Here is an 18,259-nt window from a genome sequence, read left to right as displayed (position 1 = left end):
GATATGGCTATGATGATTTTTGATGATTTGATGTTACTTAATGTTGATTTTATATTTTATAGGATGTATATTGTAGGCTTGTAGCATACTAAATAACTTTAGAAAATATGGGAAATAAAAACATATGGGTGATTTGACAGACATGGCAACGCCATAACAAGCTATTCATCGCCGAATCGATTATCCACCCCTCTATGCCTTAGATTGCCATAGTGTCGTGACAATGTTCCCACAAACCATCTATGCCTGCTGCGTCCTCCCCGACTTATCTCCGGTCCGAGCAGGCCCCTCCTACCCCTATTGGCTCATCCAAGCGATTTCCAATTCTAGTTGCCCCTGCAGCTGGCCCAATGAGGAAAGTCAGATCCCTCCGATCCACTTCTCGCCCCAAAGGAGCTGAGAAGCCCACAACCCCTAGGTTCATCGAAGGCCTAAATAGTCCCTCCCCCTCCCCTCCCCTCCCATCCCCTCCCCTCCCCTAGCTCCTCGGAGGTCTTGAAGGCCAACTCCTCCCGTTCCAAATGATTGCTTCGATCATCTGGAATGTCAGAGGGCTCAACTCCTCTGCTAAACAATTCTTTATCTGCTATCCGCTCCCACATCAAGTCCACTAAAGTTGTGGTTTGCTTTCTCCTTGAGACCAGAGTTCTTGAGGCCAATGCCCCCCATATCACTGCTTCAATTGCCCCTTCCTAGTCCCTCGTCCCCAACTATGACCACTTCCCCATCAGTAGCATTTGGGTTCTCCAGGAACCCAATTCTATCCACACCAATCCAATTGCCACCACATCCCAAATAATTCACCTTTCCCTGTCCTTCCCTCCTAATATGCCTCCTTGCTTCTTCTCTGTCATTTATGGCCTTAATCATGCCTTTGACATACTCCCTCTTTGGTCTAACCTTAGATCCTTTGCCCCCTCTATCACTAGCCTCCACTTAAATGGTTGTCCCTACCTCTCACGAAAAGCAGGGAGGCCTCCTTATTGATCCCACTCATGTCAGTGACTTCAACGGCTGCATCAATGATCTTGGCATAAATGATCCAAGTTAACCTAGCAAAACAGTAGGAGGGGCAATGACAAGGTTGCCTACAAGCTGGACAAAATCCTAGCTCGATTCCTTCCCTTCCTCTAATGCCGACTTCGATCTTCCTGGTATATCTCCACTCCGCCATCTCCTCCCTTTATGTCCAACCCATCTCCTCCTTTGACCCAAAGCCTTTCAAATTCTTTGACATGTGGACCCATCATCTAGATCTTCTGCCTCTTGTCCATGATGCTTGGAACATCCTTGTTCACTCCCCCCTCCCCCCTCCCCCCTCATTGCCTTGCCAAGAAGCTCAAGAATGCCAAAGCTGCTCTCAAGACTTGGAACTCCAATGTCTTCGGGAATATCTCTAACCGTGTTCTATCCCGTCAAAGCAAGCTTGACTTCAACCAATCTAGACTCTTGTCTAATCTTCACAACAGCCTTTTGGCAGATGAGTAAAAGCTTGTTGACTCTGAGCTCACTAATCTTCTCGCCCAGGAAGAAAGTTTCTTGTGCCAGAAATCTAGAAAAAAATGGTTGGAGCTTGAAGACAGTAACTCAACTTATTTTCACCGATCTATCAAGGCCAAAACCAATGTTAACTCTATCCCTAAACTCCTCTGTGTCTCAAGCCATCAAGTTGTCCTCCCCTGCTGACATCAAACCCGAAGTTGTCTCCTATTTTTTTAATCTCTTCAACAACCCCTCCACATCCCCTCCCCTCCTGCCGGCCAACATCCTTAACAAATTCATCCCCGATCACCTCCGTCACTCCCTCAAGTCCATCCCCTCCGATAATGAGATCATCGTTGCAATCCTCTCCCACAAAGCAAATAAAGTCTAGGTCCGGATGGCTTCAGCATGGGATTCTTTTCATCCTACTAGCACATTATCAGCGATGACCTCATTCGAGCCATCGGAAGCTTCTTCTGCAATCCCTCCCAAATCAATGGTGTCAATCACACCTTCCTCTGTCCCATCCCCAAAAAGGATGGCGATCAAGACATGTTTGATTTCCTTCCATCTCTCTATGCAACCTTTTGTACAAATTCATTCCAAAAATCCTTGCCAATCGCATCAAATCGGTTATCGATTCTCTTGTAGTGCCAATCAATCAGCTTCCATAACTGGTAAAAGCATCGTTGACAATACCATTCTCTACCATGAGATTGTCAAAGGCTTTGATCGAAAATCCCACTCTTCCGCTGCTTTGTTCAAAATTGACATTCACAAAGCTTTTGGCTCCATCCATTGGGATTTCACCTCCACTGTCTCGCTGCATTTGTCTTTTCCCCCTTCCTTTATCCATTGAATCCATTCCCGTATTTCCTCTCCCCGTGTGAACAGTGCCCACATGAGAGAAGAACAAAGGTCCAAACGAATTTCCTAATGTGGTAAAAGTTCTATTAGGCGGCCAGGCATGGAGCAGTTTCATAATCAAACAAAATGTACATAAATGTACTTATGTTCAAAGAACATTAATTCTCTTATCACTATACTGCTTGAGAAGCTGATTACATTAGTGAGATCATCTTTTTTCTTAAGGAAAAAAGGGGGGGAGGGGGGATCCAGAAAAGCAAGGAAACTTAAACAAGGATGAAAAGCAAGTCTATCTATTATGCATAAATTTAGTTGGATATATATCCTTGATAGGGCTATGCTCACTAAACAGTAAACAAACATCCAAACCACAAGTAGGACCACAAAATAAGGACACAATAACAGTATTATACCCTCCATAGATGATCATGATCCAATTTTGGATTGACACTTACCAGCAGGTCTAAAGTATATGGCAGCTTGCAGTCAAATTTAGTAACTAGATATAACTCTCAAACCCTAAGGTAGAATACCCCCTAATTGATATCAACAGCAAGTCTCGGTTACAATAGGACACCCTTAAATTATCTAAACCAACTAATGATCAGAACACAGGTTACAAGTTCAAGCCCCAAAATAGAAACTAGCCACTAAAACAATAAGCCAATAATACCAGCCGATGGTAGCATCAATTGGATCCACATTTCATATTGAGGGGAGGGGTCGGTATGCTCTTTATGATTTCGAAAAATCAGTTAAGATGGATGGCTGGAAGTGGCTCAACAGCCTAAAGTATGAAATAGAAACTAGAGAGTAAATAGTAAATTACAGCCCACATCACTAACTAGCTTTGAAACATGGCTAGAAGTACTATCGAAGGAACAGACCTAGGAGGGTATTACACTCCAAGTTTAGGATGAAACTGCAGGCCAAAACTGGAGTTATATGGACTTGAAGTTTGCTGCAGTAGAAGACCAAACAAGCCGTGCTGCAGGGTTGGAGAAGTCTTCACTCACAGCTTCTGTGGGTGGATTGGGTTGGAGAAAGTCTTCAATCACAGCTTCTGTGGGTGGGTCAATGGCGTACCCTTCAAGTAAAGAACAGCTGCAACATCAGAGTAGATTGATGGCTCGATACCTTACTTTAGTACCTTGTTGGCTGTTGCAGGGTTAACAAAAAGAAATTAAGAGGAGGAAAGATAGAAGAGAAAGGGGAAGGAAGAAGGGGGGTATGACCAAGGCCTCTCACCTATGGCCTTTCAGTCTATCACTGACTAAAAAGGCTTCAACACCTCTCAACTGCATGTCATAACAGCCATGGTAAGAAAACCCAAGGTTCTCTCCATTCATCTAAATCATGGGGTATTGGCACAAGTCCCTTACAAATAGGTTAGGAAAGACAACTTACAATCTGAGTAGTATCTAATAAAATCTAGAAATAGAAATTACATATGACCCCCCATGATTCTGGTTTTTAGTGAACCCACTAACACCTAGACAATGGGCTTGGATGGGCGTGGACCAAAAAATCAGTTGAATAACCATGGGCTAAGTATGGCTCTGGTTCTTCTTGGGCTTGCGATTATATTGTTTGCTAAAACACTTGTCTACATCAATCCTCCTATATCAGATACGTCTACAGAAATTTCCATCTAAAATTGTATATCTAATCAACAGAAAAGAAAACTGAGGAATCAAAACACAATGCTTTAAAGTAAATGAAAGCAGATTGACCTAAGAACTCATGAGGAATTGCATTACCATCAAAGGAACAGCAATGTACCTTTCATCTAGAAAATCAAATTAAAAAGAAAAAAGTACAGAGAGACCCATGAGGAATGGCATTACCTTCAAGCTGTCCCTTTGCTCTGCATATTTAGAGAGAATGGCCACTCCAGTAGAATAAGCTTCTTCAAGCATCTTGGATGAGTTATGGGCTGCTTCAATTGCTCGTGTTTCATCATCAAAGATTCTCAATACATAATCAGAGTCCCCATTCTACAATTGGGGGGCGGGGGGGTGGGGGGGACAAATACATAAGATGATTAAGTTGATCAAAAGCAGTAATAATTTACTTATACAAGAAATGTTGGCAATGGTACTTTCAAAAGTTGAATACAGTGACAAGGATGATTACTAACAGCTCTCTCAAGTAGTTGTGCCCTCTCTTTAACCTCCTGCATCCTTTTCTGATGGCGCAGTAAATGCTTATCAAGGCTTTCCTTCAACGAGTCAGCTTCTTCAGCTACCTGTTCCACTTTTCTGTATATCAAAAGGATGGTTTCTAAGAAAAAATGACACCACCAATCATTGGAAGCAATTTTCTAAATGACAAAATAAATCCAAATTATCTATTTGCAACTCTGAATAACATATTATTAACCATCACAAGTGACGGACCCTTCTTCAATTTCCAAAATCCATAGAATGATTCAAGAGCCATAATTGTCATCAACTCGGCTAATCCTGATTTCCACATTCAGTAGTTCCTTCACGCACTATTAAAGAGAAGGCTAATTTCTTTTGGGCTTGTTACACGCTATATTATCGCTGCCTTAACATTATCTTGTAATGTAAAAAAAGGAGTTACAGAGTCATAACAGTTTCAACAGTTATACCAACCTGACACTTCTCTACATTCATATAAAGTAAACCACCAGAAAAATGAGCAGAGGTCCACCCCAAAGTCCTAAACTGCCAGAGTGTCGAAGCACTTAAATAATAAAAAAAATCCACGAGATCGCAAAATACCAATGAAATGAAACTTAATTATCATTTAAAGGAAGGGATCAAATGAAAGACTGAATCACACAATCACAAGTTTCCATTCCATTCAAAAACCCATCTAAAGGAACCATTTCTTTCATACAAATGAGATCCTGAGATGCCCTAAGTCGAGATCGAATTATACATTTGTCTGTTTGGTACTAAAAGTGAGGGATCAAATCGATTGGGTAAGGGGATTAAAAGATAAATTAGGGTTATAGATATTATTACCGCTTCCAGAGATCACGTTGGGGTTTGGAAGCGACAGATCTCCAGAGGCGATCCATCTCGACACAGAGGGATTGGATCTGACCGATGTCTTTCTTGATAGAGAAAGAGAGTTCAGGAGAATCGAGGCCATTCGAGGATGAAGCGAATTCCAAACGTTCGAGCTTCTCCAATCCATCTCTCGTCCTCAATAACAACCTCTTCGAGTTCTGGTAGATTTCCGACAACGTTCCTCCTTCCATGGCCAAATGGTACCAAAGGAGAGAGAAAAGATATGAAATAAACCAACCTTCCCATGTGAACGAAAAATAATCTATTTGTGATGCCACCACCACCACCAAATAGTAGGAAAGTGTTCTACCAACAAAAATGATAAAACTAGTAAGAATGCAGTTAATTTGTGAACTTTTTTACCCAGAAAAAAATTTATGAACTTTCACCTTTCTTTTTCTTTTTCTTTTTCTTTTTCTTTTTTATTTGTTTTTATGTCAAAGTCCCCTAAAACACCCCGCATGGGGAAATGGAGCTTCCATCGCCAACCCTAGAGAATGCCATTATTAAAAAGACACCCTTTGCATAATATCAAATTATACTCACACCCCTTGCCGTTAGTCTCTATTACGAAATATATCTTAAATGCTGATATCAGCTGGTATATTTTCTTTAAATATCAAAATACCCTTATAAAAAATAAAGTACCTAATATACTCTCTCTTAACCCTTTAACCCGAAATAAAAAATGACCTTCTTCATCTCTAAATCGATATTGTGCTCCTTCACCCCCAAATCCTTTTCCCTCCATGAAAAGCAACAACAGGGGCTATAAATCGGCGACAAGAGATGATGGGAGAAGGAGGTTTGTACTACTTCCCAAATTGATTGACAAGTACATCTTGAATTTTGTTTATGGAGATAGACAGAGAATAACATATAATTGACAGCGATTGGAAACTTTGTTCCCTCGACCACCTAAGAACGAAGCCATGAAACATCTTCTATGAAATGTGTTATTGCCGAGAATCTGTATGAGGCTGAGCGCCGATCTTGAACAAGCACAGAAGGCAAAGGCCCAAAGGTGTCCTCGGGATTAGTCCTCTGACAACTAAGTTAGAGACTCGTAGAACAGTGTTTTCACAGGAGTAATGGTGTGAGCGTATTGACTTACCTGTTCTGTCTTTTAGGGTTTCCTTTTATAGGATTATCCCTTTTTTGAGTCCTACTGGGATATGTCTTCCTTCCTTCGTGGGGAATATTCCCTATCCGGGTATCTCCTTCCCCTCACGCAGTTAGAGTCCTCGCGGCCTCTATCAATTGAGGGGGACTCTAGTCTCCCTCTCCTCCTGGTCTCTGGAGTTATGGTCATAGTGGATATCCCTTGGTTGGTTGCCACGTGTCCTTCCATTGGATGCCACATGTTCTTGCTTCACTGGGTGACTAATTTAAGCATATCAGCAGCCCCTTACTCCCACTAGGAGGCTCTTCCAGTGGGAGTAACCACGTCTTCCGTCATTTTCCTTCTCTTTCATATGCTCCTTCGGCCTTCTTCCTTCAGCTTCGGTCTTTGTCCTATTCGAGACAAAGGCCTTCGGTAGGGTCTACTCGGCCTTGGCCTGGACCACAACTGAGATGTTGGCAGCCTTGGCCTGAGCCCTCCAACTGATGTGTTAACCTTCGATCAGGTCTGCTCGGCCTTGGCTTGAGTCCCCAACCAAGGTTTTGACCTTCAGTCAGGTCTGCTCGACCTTGGCCTGAGCCCTCTAACCGAGGTGTTGACCTTCGGTTAGGTCTGCTCGGCCTTGGCCTGAGCCCCCAACCTAGGTGTTGACCTTCGATCAGGTCTGCTCGGCCTTGGCCTGAGCCTCCAACCGAGGTTTTGACCTTCGATTAGGTCCGCTCGACCTTGGCCTAGCCCCCAACCGAGGTGTTGACCTTTGGCCAGGTCCGCTTGGCCTTGACGTGAGCCCCCCAACTGGGATTTGGACCTTCGGTCAAGTTTGCTTGGCCTTAGCCTGGGCCCCCAATCGGGATTTGGACTTTCGGTCAGGTCTGCACAGCCTTGGCCTGGGCCCCCAACCGAGGTGTTGACCTTCAATCAGGTTTTTTCAGCTTGGCCTGAGCCCCCAACCCGGATTTGGACCTTCGGTCTCGGCCTTGGCCTGAGCCCCCAACCAAGGCTTGGACCTTCGGTTAGGTCTGCTTGGCCTTGGCCAGAGCCCCCAACCGAGGCTTTTGGGGTCCGAGGTACTGTACTTCGTTCATGTGCTTTGCTCAAGTGTGCTTCGGGAATCTCGTATAGATGACATGTACTGTAATTAATGAGGCTGGGGAGTTGTATCGATGCACCTTTGCCTACAAATAGTGCCACTTTCTCTCATTTTGTCATCTTCTCCTCATTTCTCAGACCCTTCGTCCTTCATCCTTAACCGTCCTCCGATCTTTGGTTCGGCCAGAGTTATTTTAGAAGTAAGTTAATATCTAGCTCTTTAGGTAGTGGCCCCTCGTCCTCCGAGGGTGCCATTTCTAGGGGTCGAAGCCCCGGTCAGATCTGAGGGATGTCCTTGGACTCGTCTTCCACACCCACGTCTTTGGGTGCTTCCTCTTCTTCCACCGCTAGTGACATTAGTGGTGAAGGTATCAGGGAGGGGCTTTTTGAGTCCCAAGCCCAGGCAAACGAGTCCTTGGTAGTTGAGGCCAAGAATATTGTGTCCACCATGACAGAAGAAGAGTTATTGGAGCTTCATGCTTCTTGTAGTATCCTGGACGAGTTCGTCCTTTGAATACCGAGGCCCGATGGTAGAGCTAGCTACTGTAACCCTGAGGAGCTTTGCTTCTATCGGGATGCCTTCAAGGCTAGGCCTCTGCTTCCTTTCCATCCCTTCTTTAGCCAAGTGTTTCGGCACTATGGCATTTGTCCAACCCAGTTGACCCCAATAGGGTGGCAATAGGTTCTCAGCTTCATAATCTTCTTCTCTCAGATGGGGAGACCCCTCTCCCTTCCTCTCTTCCTCAATTGTCTATCTCTCAGTTCCAGCAAGGGGGATTTGGGCTGGTACTACTTCTGGCCTTGGAAAGACCTTTGGTTTTTAAACTGATACCCGACCTCAATACATGGTTGGAAGTTAAAGTATTTTTTTTTTAGGGTGCCCGAGGGGTTTCTCCTCAGTAATACTTGGGACATCCCTGATCTGAAGGATGTGAACTCTGCACCTACCCTCTTCGGGACAGATGCAAAGTCACTGTCGATGGCTAAGGACAAGATACTCCGTCGGCCTGTTGAGTCCAGTAGCCTCCAATCGGATGCCTTTTTGTTCCTGTTCGGGCTTAGCCCTGGTGAGTCCTAGGTTTGACCGAGACTATTTTTGCTTTGAATTGTATTTTTTTCATACTGATCTTGACCATCTTTATTGCAATGCAGAAACCGCAGCCGAGAGGCAGGCCCAGCTGAGGGAAGCCAGGGCCCAAGACACCCAACAAAGACAACCGAAGAAGGGGAAGAGAAGGGGGGGCTTTTAGTTCCAAAGCCCTCCAGAAGAAGAAGCCCAGAGCCGACGATCCCACTACTAAGGTCGTCCAGGCTCTAGCAACCCCCAGTCGCGGTATATCCCCTTCCCAGGCCTCTTCTCCTGGTACCAATTTCCAAAGCCCGAGAGAGAGCCAATCTCATGCTAAAGTCGGATTCATCCCTCGGTGGTCCATCAAGGAGGGCGAGATACTTTCCATCGGGTGGGTTGATCGAGAGCTTATGCAAAAGGGGAGCCTACCAGGAGATGCCGCCGAGTCTCAAAGCCAGGGGACCCAGGCCATGGTCACCAGCACTTGTATGTTTATGGCAGCAGTAATATTTAGGTTTTGGCTTTGAATTTTTTCCTTTTTCATTACAATATATATTTTTTCTAACTGTTGATCCCTTTCAGGCTTAGAACCAAGTGGGCCAGTTGTCTATTTGAACTGAGGCCCTGGCCAGGGACCTTTAGGTGTCTGAGCGTGAGAAGTCGGCCCTCGACAAGGAGCATACCATCCTCCTTGAGAAAGTAGAGTATCTGGAGGCTGACCTCCTTAGCACTTAGTAGGAATGCGATCGGAAGCTCAAGGAACTGGAGGCGCAGATGGCCGTAAGGCTAAAGGAAGCCGAAGCCCAAGGTGTCGAGAGCTATAAATCTTCTAAGGACTTTCGGCAGGTGGTCAAGCGTGCCATCTCCCTTGGGTTTATCATGGGCACTACCGACATTTGATACTGGGTCCTCGAACATCACCTTGAGATATCTTTCAAGGGGAGTGGCCTCATCTTCAAGGAAGATGACGCCGGCGTAGCTCCTACCGCCACCGAGGTCGTAGATGACGAGGACAGCGACAGTTGGGGAGAGGGGGTTCAACTGTCTCGTGAGGTCCCTCTGACTCCTGGGCGAGGAGACTCCGACAGAGATGTTGCCGACCCTGCCGGGGACAAGGCCACCCCCCAACAGACACTCCATGAGGCTGTTCTTCTTCTTTTCCTCTCTTTTTTTTTATTTTTTATTTTGGCCTTTGGGCCTTTTTGTAACTTCGGCCTTCAGACCTATATGAATGAACTTAGAGATCTTGCTTTCCACATTGTCTTCGTTCCCTTTCTCTTTCTTGCATTCCCAACGTTTAGTCTCAAACCTATAGGACCGTCAGGGGGCCTTTGGCTCATAGATAGGGATGAAAGCGTAAGCTTTTATGCCAATTTTTTTAAGTATAATTTGTGCTTTGGGCTATCCGAACAACAGAGAACGCCCTGGTACGTTTCTTAGTTTGATGAAAGCCGAAGCTCCTTCATAAGTGGTTCAAGTCTTGGGTTTCCACTCGGCTTCAGCCAAGAATATTTCCTTCACAACTAAAGGTTGATGGATGCGTCGAGGTGTGGACCTTCAGTCAGGTTATCTCGGCCTTAGCCTGAGCCCCCCATCTGAGGGAAAGACCATGAACTTCGGCTTGTACTTTTTGTCGGATGTGCTCGGGCCCCCAACAGAGCCTTGGACCTTTGGCCAGGTCTGCTTGGCCTTGGCCTGAGCACCTGATAGAGGTACCCTTTTTTATCCGTAACTGTTATCAGAATTGATTGCTGCAAACTAGCTTATATATAAAAAAATCCTCCGAAACGCTCGGGGATGGAACACTACAAATTGAAAGTTTTTAAGGAGCAGCAAACATTCAAGTGTAAAAAAGAAAAACGACTAAGCAAGTGTGTAAATATGCACGCTACTGTTACTGATAGAATTTTCTCAAGTTCTTCGAGTTCCATGATCAGTACTCTTTCTCCCCCTGTAGTCTCCAGGTGATAGGACCCTGGTTGTATTATCCTAGTGACTTTGTAAGGTCCTTCCCAATTTGGAGTTAACTTTCCTTGATGCTTCGAGTCTGATATCTTTGCCCTTCTGAGGACGAGGTCACCCATTCTAAACTCGTTCCTTCAGACCTTAGAATTGCAATGCCTCGCAACCTTTCACTGGTAGGTGGCAATCCTTTCTTGCGAGGCTTCTCATACTTCATTCAGGAGGTCTAAATTAGCTCAAATACCTTTATCATTTTCTTCTTCATCGTAGTACTGAACTCGATGGGTCATGGCTCCTACCTCCACTGGGAGCACAGCTTCGATGTCGTAAGATAAATTAAAGGGTGTTTCTCCAGTGGCGGATCTTTCAATTGTGCGGTAAGCGCAAAGGATGTTGTGTAGCTCTTCTGCCCATAACCCCTTGGCATCATCTAGTCTTTTCTTTATTCCTTGGAGTAGGGTACAATTGGTTACCTTCGTCAACTCGTTGGTCGATGGGTAACTGACGGATGTTTTCCTATGGTCAATGCCGAGGGCCTCACAAAACAAGCCAAAAGTTGGATTAGCGAACTGAGTTCCATTGTCCGTTACTACCACTTGGGGGATCCCGAAATGATAGACTACCGCCCTCTCGAAGAAGTCCCTTATATTCTTTATGGATATCGTAGCCAATGCTTCGACTTTTGCCCACTTTGTAAATTAGTAGACCGCCACCACAATAAACTTTCTTTGCCTCGTGGCTAAGGGGAACGGGCCCAAAATGTCCATTCCCCACATGAAAAATGGTATCAGGATTGACAGGGAGGAAAGCTCGATAGTGTACTGCCTAAGGACGGGGGCGAACATTTGGCACTTAACGCACCTCTTGACGAACTCCTCTGCATCTTTCCTCATGGTTGGCCAGAATAGGCCCTGCCTCAACACTTTGTGGGCCAAGGCCCGAGCTCCTAGATGTTGGCCACGTATCCCTTCGTGTACTTCTCGGAGTGCATATTCAGCATCGACAAGGTTCGGGCACTTAAGGTATGATGTGGTGAACCCTATATTGTACAGTGTCTCATCCTTCAATAGGAACCGTGCTGACCACATTCGTACCTTCCTCACCTCGTCCCTATCTGCGGGAAGCATTCCTTCCTTCAAGTATTTGATTATGGCATCTATCAAGCTGGGGCCGTTCTCACCAATGGGTAACACCTCTTGTGCACTTTCGGTGCCTGGTTGAGGGAGCACTTCAAAATACACGGATCATCCGAGATCCGTGAAGTCTGAGGTGGCCAACTGCAACAATGCATCTGCACTGGCATTCTCTGCCTGCGGCACCTACCTTACCTCGAACTCCTTGGAGGCTGCCACTTTCTCTCACCGCCTTCAAGTATTTGGCTATCCTTTGTTCCTTCATTTCATAGTCTCCATTCACTTGTTGCACCACGATCTGCGAGTCACGGTGCACCACCAACTCTTGTACCATCAAAGCCCACGCCAGATTAATTCTGGCTATCAGTGCTTCATACTCAGCTTCATTATTGGAGGCACTGAAGTCAAACAATAGGGCATACTCGATCTTGAATCCTTCAGGGCTGAGTAGTATGATCCTTGCACCGCTTCCCGCTCGATTGGATGCACCATCCACATATAATGTCTAAGTCTTTTCTGCCCGAGCCTTGACAAACTCCCAGGGTTCATCTGGGAGTGTTGTCTCTACTATGAAGTCTGCTAGGGCCTATGCTTTTATCGTGATTCTCAATTTGTATTGGATGTCAAATTCTCCTAACTTTATGGCCCAGTTTACTAGGCAGTCGGATATAATTGGCTTCTGCAGTATCTTCTTCAGGGGTTGGTCCGTGAGTACGTATATAGTGTGTGATTGAAAATAGGGCCACAGCTTTCGTACCACTATCACCAGGGCGTATGCCACTTTCTCCATCTTTCTATATCTTGTTTCTACATCCAAAAGGATTCGACTAACATAATATATTGGTCGTTGTTGTCTTCCTTCTTCCTTTATCAATACCGCACTTACCGCCACTGTCGAAACAACTAGGTATAACTGCAAGGTATCCCCAGTGTTTGGCTTCATTAGCAGCAGGGGCGTCACTAAGTTCTCCTTCAGCTGTTCAAAGGACTTCTCACATTCCTCTGTCCATTCGAAATTTTTGGATCCGTTCAAGGCTTTGAAGAAAGGAAGGCACTTGTCAACTAACCTAGAATGAACCGTCCTAGGGCAGCGACTCTGCCTGTCTGCTCCTGGACTCGCTTCACATTATGCGGTGACCTTATCTCGAATGGCCTATATTTTTATCGGGTTGGCTTCGATCTTCCTCTCTGAGATGATGAAGCCAATGAACTTTCCCAATGCTACTTCGAATGCGTACTTCGTTGGGTTCAGCTTCATGTCGTATTCCCTCAGTACTTGGAATGCCTTCTCTAATTCTCGGATATGGTGTTCTGCCTTCCAGCTTTTCACAAGCATGTTATCCACGTACACCTCCATGGTTTTGCCATCATCCCCTTGAAGATATTGTTCACTAACCTTTGGTAAGTGGCCCCTGCGTTTTTCAGCCCAAAGGGCATTATTTCATAGCAGTACAACCCCCCTCGGTTATGAAGGATGTCTTCAGGACGTCAACCTCCCACATCCTGATTTGATTGTACCCTGAGTACGCATCCATGAAACTCAAAGCCTCGTGTCCTGAGGTGGCATCGATGAGAAGGTCTATCTTCGACAGGGGGTAGCTGTCCTTTGGGCAGGCCTTGTTTAAATCCGTGAAGTCGATGTAGATCCTCCACTTTCCGTTTGCCTTCGGGACCATCACGACGTTGGATATCTATTCGGGTTATTGGATTTTGTGGATGAACTTGGCCTTTAGCAACTTCTCTACCTCTTCATCTATCTTCTACTGCCTCTTAGAGGTGAAGGTCCTCTTCTTCTGCTACACCGGCTTTTTAGTTGAGTCGACACTCAAATGATGCTCTATTACCTCTCGGGCTATTCCAGGCATGTCCAAGGCTGACCAGGCGAAGACGTCAGAATTATCTCGGAGGAACGAGATGAGGTTTTCTCATTGTTGCCTTGGCATTGTGGCCTTAACTTGGAATTGGCGAGTATTATTCCCTTCTTCGTGGTCAACTTGTATTAGCCCCTCAGCCGGTTCCCACCTCTAATAATTGGTGTCATCGCTTAAATCTTCTATCGGGAGTGCCTCACCTACTTTTTATTTTCCCTATATGGTGGTGGCGTAGCACTTCCAGGAAGCTTCTTCATCGCCTCGACATTTGCTGACCCCATTCTTGGTTGGAAACTTCATCTTGAGGTGTGGTGTGGAGGCAACGGCCTTTAGCAGGTTTAAGCCAACTCTCCCTAGTATGGTGTTGTATGCCAAAGTGATGTCCACTACTAGGAAGCTGATCATGACTGTTACTTGGCAGTCTCCGATTTGGCCCTTACTGGTAACTCGACCAACCCCTCTACTTTGACCGGGGCACCCGAGAACCCTTGCAACAAGTGTTCGACCTTTTTCAACTTTTCTCTGTCTAGGCCCATCTTCTGGAAAGCTTCAAGGAACAGGATATCAGCTGAGCTACCGTTATCCACCAAGATCCTTTTTACTCTGCAATCAACTAGGGTCATGGTGATTACCAGGGCATTGTCATGTGGCGTCTACACCCCTTCCAGATCGTCATCCGAGAAGGAGATAACCATCTTGTCTTTACCTTCTTGTTTGACCATTCAGCCACATGCACGCTTCTTGTATAGGCCTTTGCTTTCCTAGTCGAGATAAAACTTTCTCCAGTGGCCAAGCCTCCACTGATAGTTGCTATAACCCTGGTTGGGCTTTTATGATCGTTCTATGGAAGATGGTCAGCTTCCTCGAGTGTTTGGTCCCTTTGCCGTTCCTAATTGCCTCTGCAGGCTGGCCCCCTTCTTTCACGATAGCCTCTGCCATCTCTTTGGTGTTTGTCCCTGCGGTCATTACCATCTTGGGCATCCTCCTTTTCACGGTCTATGAATCGACCTAGATATCCTCTTTGGATCATTCCTTCTATTTCTTTCTTCAGGTGCTAACAATCTTCGGTATCGTGGCCATGGTCCCTGTGGAAGTGGCAATATTTGTCTATGTTGCGCCTCTCAGGATGTCGTCCCATCTTCCCTGGCCACTTCATGGCTCTAGCATCTGGGGAGTCTTTTATTTACATTAGCACATCCGTTCGTCTCTGGTTTAGGGGCGCATATCTTTCTAACATCTTCGGTGGACTGGGTGCCCGATCACGTTTGGACTTTCGTCTCTTGCCCTCGGAAGGCTTGTCATCACCTATTGAGGTCCTTTTTCTCCCCACCTTCCCTTCAACTTCTTCATTAGCTTGAAGGGTTTCTTTCATCTGAATGTACTTATAGCACCAAGCCCTCAACTCAGCTAGGTTCCTTGGTGTATGCTTCACCAAAGACCTTTTTAGCTCTTTGTCTTTGACGACTCCCAACAAGGCTGTGAACTCTTCCTTCGGGTCCAAACCTCTGATCGTGATCTTCTCCTGCTGAAAGCGCTTCATGTAATTTCATAATGACTCTCCTTCATGATGTTTGATGTTGGACAGGTTCAATGTAGTCTTCTGAAGGGGTTGGTTGCTGGAGAATCCCTTCATGAAGAAGTAACTCAAATCATTGAAGCTATGAAATGATTTTGTCGACAGGTGGTTATACCATAGCCTTGCCGCTCCTCTGAACGTCAAAGGCAAGGCATAGACACATGATGTTTTCTGAGACCTGGTGGAACTGTATCGTGACCTTAAAGCCTTCAAGATGATCGATGGGGTCCCCCGACCTGTCGTATGTGTCATACTTAGGTAGATGAAACCCGATTGGAAGCAGATCCCTCATGACCTCATTAGCTAGAGCCATGTCATTAGTGAGGTTTGGCTCCTGAGTTCCTATCTGGTTCTCTGCTACCTTTTAGATTTCGTCCTTCAGGTCTAGGATCATCTGTTTCAACCCTGGGTCTTCATGTCCCTGATCGTCTCCTTGCCGCGGTTCTTTATGCCTAGCCCCTGTGGCACACCGTGTCCTTTCTTTGGGTGTGGGGCCCTCCATTGTTGCTCGGTTTTGAGGATCTCGACTAGACCTTATCAACCCTGAGCTACTTCGGTCCTCATTTTGAACTCCTTCTAGCTGAACATGGGAGCCTCGTGTTGCCCCATTAGTCTTTTAAGAGACGGCCTTGGAGAGCTCCTTCATTATCTCAGCCATTTGGTCATACTTCTCCTGAAGGGTGTCAAACTGCTCCCTAGTCACATATTCCTGCGCCCTAGGAGGGGGTGGAGGATTACTATTTCTACGCACCAAATGTCTGGCCGAGCACTGGTCCCTCGCAGAACCTTCCCGATCATTGTTTCCCCATTCTTCACCGATGTCCACCGAGGGGGAAGAGATTCTGAAGGTTCTCCTTCATTCATATTTATACTCGGCGCTGCTCTTGTTTTCTTACAATTGTAGGTTTTCCCCACCATTACTCTGTTGTTCCCACAGATGGTGTCAATCTGTTATTGTCGAGAATCTGTATGAGGCTGAGCACTGATCCTGCACAAGCACAGAAGGCAGAGGCCACTGGAATTAGTCCTCCGACACCCAAGTTAGAGACCCGCAGAACAGTTTTTCATAGGAGTAATGGTGTGAGCGTATTGACTTACTTGTTCTGTCTTTTAGGGTTCCCTCTTATAGGATTATCCATTTTCTGAGTCCTATTGGGATACGTCCTCCTTCCTTCATGGGGAATATTCCCTATCTAGGTATCTCCTCCCCCTCACACAGTTAGAGTCCTCGCGGCCTCTATCAGTTGAGGGGGACTTTAGTCTCCCTCTCCTCCTGGTCTCCAGAGTTATGGTCATAGTGGATATCCCTCGGTTGGGTGCCATGTGTCCTTCCCCTGGATGCCATGTGTTCATGCTTCACTGGGTGATTAATTTGAGCGTATCAAAATGAGATTTGGAAAATTGGTTTGGTTGGGAACTCGCCAAAGCATTACAATCGATTCTTAAAGGAAAATGCTAGGGTTTCTGAAAATTTCTCTCACTTGCATATGGAAGACGAAGAATTCCGCCTCTTTCAAAATAGTTTCGATTATCCACAAATCCCTAAATTCGCCTTGACCAGCATAAGGAACAACTAAAGCAAAAGCCCAAGCCATCTTGGAATAAGCAAGAGTAAAGAGAGACTCAGGCTTTGATATCCAAACAGAGTCTCAACAGTTGGTGGATTGGATCAAAACCTAGGAAAGAATCAATGGCAGTGGACTTTTGGATTTAAGTAATCTGTTGAAAAATCTTAGTCTTTTTATATCACTAAGCTTTTAAGGGATGTTAATCTCGGTGCAAATCTCTTAGCTAGACATGCTAGTTATGTTAATGTTAGAGGTAGGGTGAATATCTTTCAATAACTAGAACTAATCAATGTACTTGGAGGACTACCAACACATAAAAAAAATAACACATAATTGACAGAAGGGATAAACAAAATGTAGCCCATGTCTCTCACCAACTCGACCGCGATTGCATAGTTCACGGAGAATGGTGGAAGTATGGGTAGGGATGGAGATGGGGAGAAGGGTTTTTCTCTTCTCAAATCCACGGTGAAGGTGAGGGGTATTGAGGGGTTAGTGTAAAATAAGATGGGGTTATGTGTTTTAGTCAAAAGGGTAAAATCATCATTTTAAAGCTTCACTTAACAGAGACTGATGGTAGGGGGTATAAGCATAACTTGGTATTATACAGGGGGTATCTCTCTAATAGTGGCACTCTTTAGGGGGTGAAGCTATAAATTTCCCTTTATTTAAAGATAACAAGCAATACTCATGGATAGAGCATGACACATCTCCAAGATCTATGGATAAGAATTGGGTTAAATTATTGTACACATCACCGACAAGACCCTCCTAGACAAGGAGTCAACAACATTCTTAATCTTCCTTAGAATATACATAAAGTTACAAGCAATAAAATAAGAAACTAGACGTAAGATATCCTCCACAATAGATCTGATCTCCAAAGGTGATGGCACAACATTCTGTTGAAGATAAGAGACAACAACAACAACATCCAAAATCTTATCTCAACTTAATGAGGTTAGCTACATGGAGATTCCAAGCAAGGATGAGCACGAGGATCCATGCAAAAAGATTGACGGGTTATGACTAATTATAATAAGTGTCGACTGTCAACATGACGCACTACTACAAATCAGCCACAAGCTTATAAAGACATATTATAATAAGGTATCGACTGTCCACCTGTCAACTAGGTAGCTCTAAATTCATAAATGATTATTTATATAAAATCAGATCAAATCTAGAGTCCCTAATGTGAGTTTCTAGTTTCACAAAAAATTGCTAGAACCAAAACCAATGTTACACCGAAAGTAGGATACAAAAAGAGTGATCAGTTTTAATCAATGCTGCAAATCCCTAATGTAGAAGTCATCAATCATGTCAAAGATACAGGTTGCATGTTGTGGCCCATAAAACCCTTCTATTTGAATCATCCTCTGCATGTGCTAATATGAATCTCCATTGGGATGTTCCTCCACATAAGAAGTGACATCACACACCCAATCTCTTACTTGAAGATAAGAGATAGCATC

General features: G+C 45.0%; 1 protein-coding gene across 1 annotated transcript in view; it reads right to left on the bottom strand.

Moving 5' to 3' along the window:
* Window positions 1-13,126, bottom strand: part of LOC122081611 — a 32,928-nt gene extending 19,802 nt beyond the window's left edge. Inside the window, exons 1-6 of the mRNA XM_042648797.1 lie at window positions 13,008-13,126; window positions 11,965-12,167; window positions 11,498-11,849; window positions 5,346-5,747; window positions 4,490-4,610; window positions 4,197-4,346 (exon numbers count right to left, since the gene is read on the bottom strand). Coding sequence (XP_042504731.1) covers window positions 4,197-4,346; window positions 4,490-4,610; window positions 5,346-5,747; window positions 11,498-11,849; window positions 11,965-12,167; window positions 13,008-13,126 — 1,347 coding nt within the window. The remainder of the gene's footprint in view (window positions 1-4,196; window positions 4,347-4,489; window positions 4,611-5,345; window positions 5,748-11,497; window positions 11,850-11,964; window positions 12,168-13,007) is intronic.
* Window positions 13,127-18,259: the final 5,133 nt, after the last annotated feature.

Source organism: Macadamia integrifolia, chromosome 6 (assembly GCF_013358625.1).
Source record: "Macadamia integrifolia cultivar HAES 741 chromosome 6, SCU_Mint_v3, whole genome shotgun sequence".
Lineage (NCBI taxonomy): Eukaryota > Viridiplantae > Streptophyta > Magnoliopsida > Proteales > Proteaceae > Macadamia > Macadamia integrifolia.
Note: the sequence above shows the minus strand (reverse complement) of the source record. Positions and strands in the feature narration are given on the sequence as shown.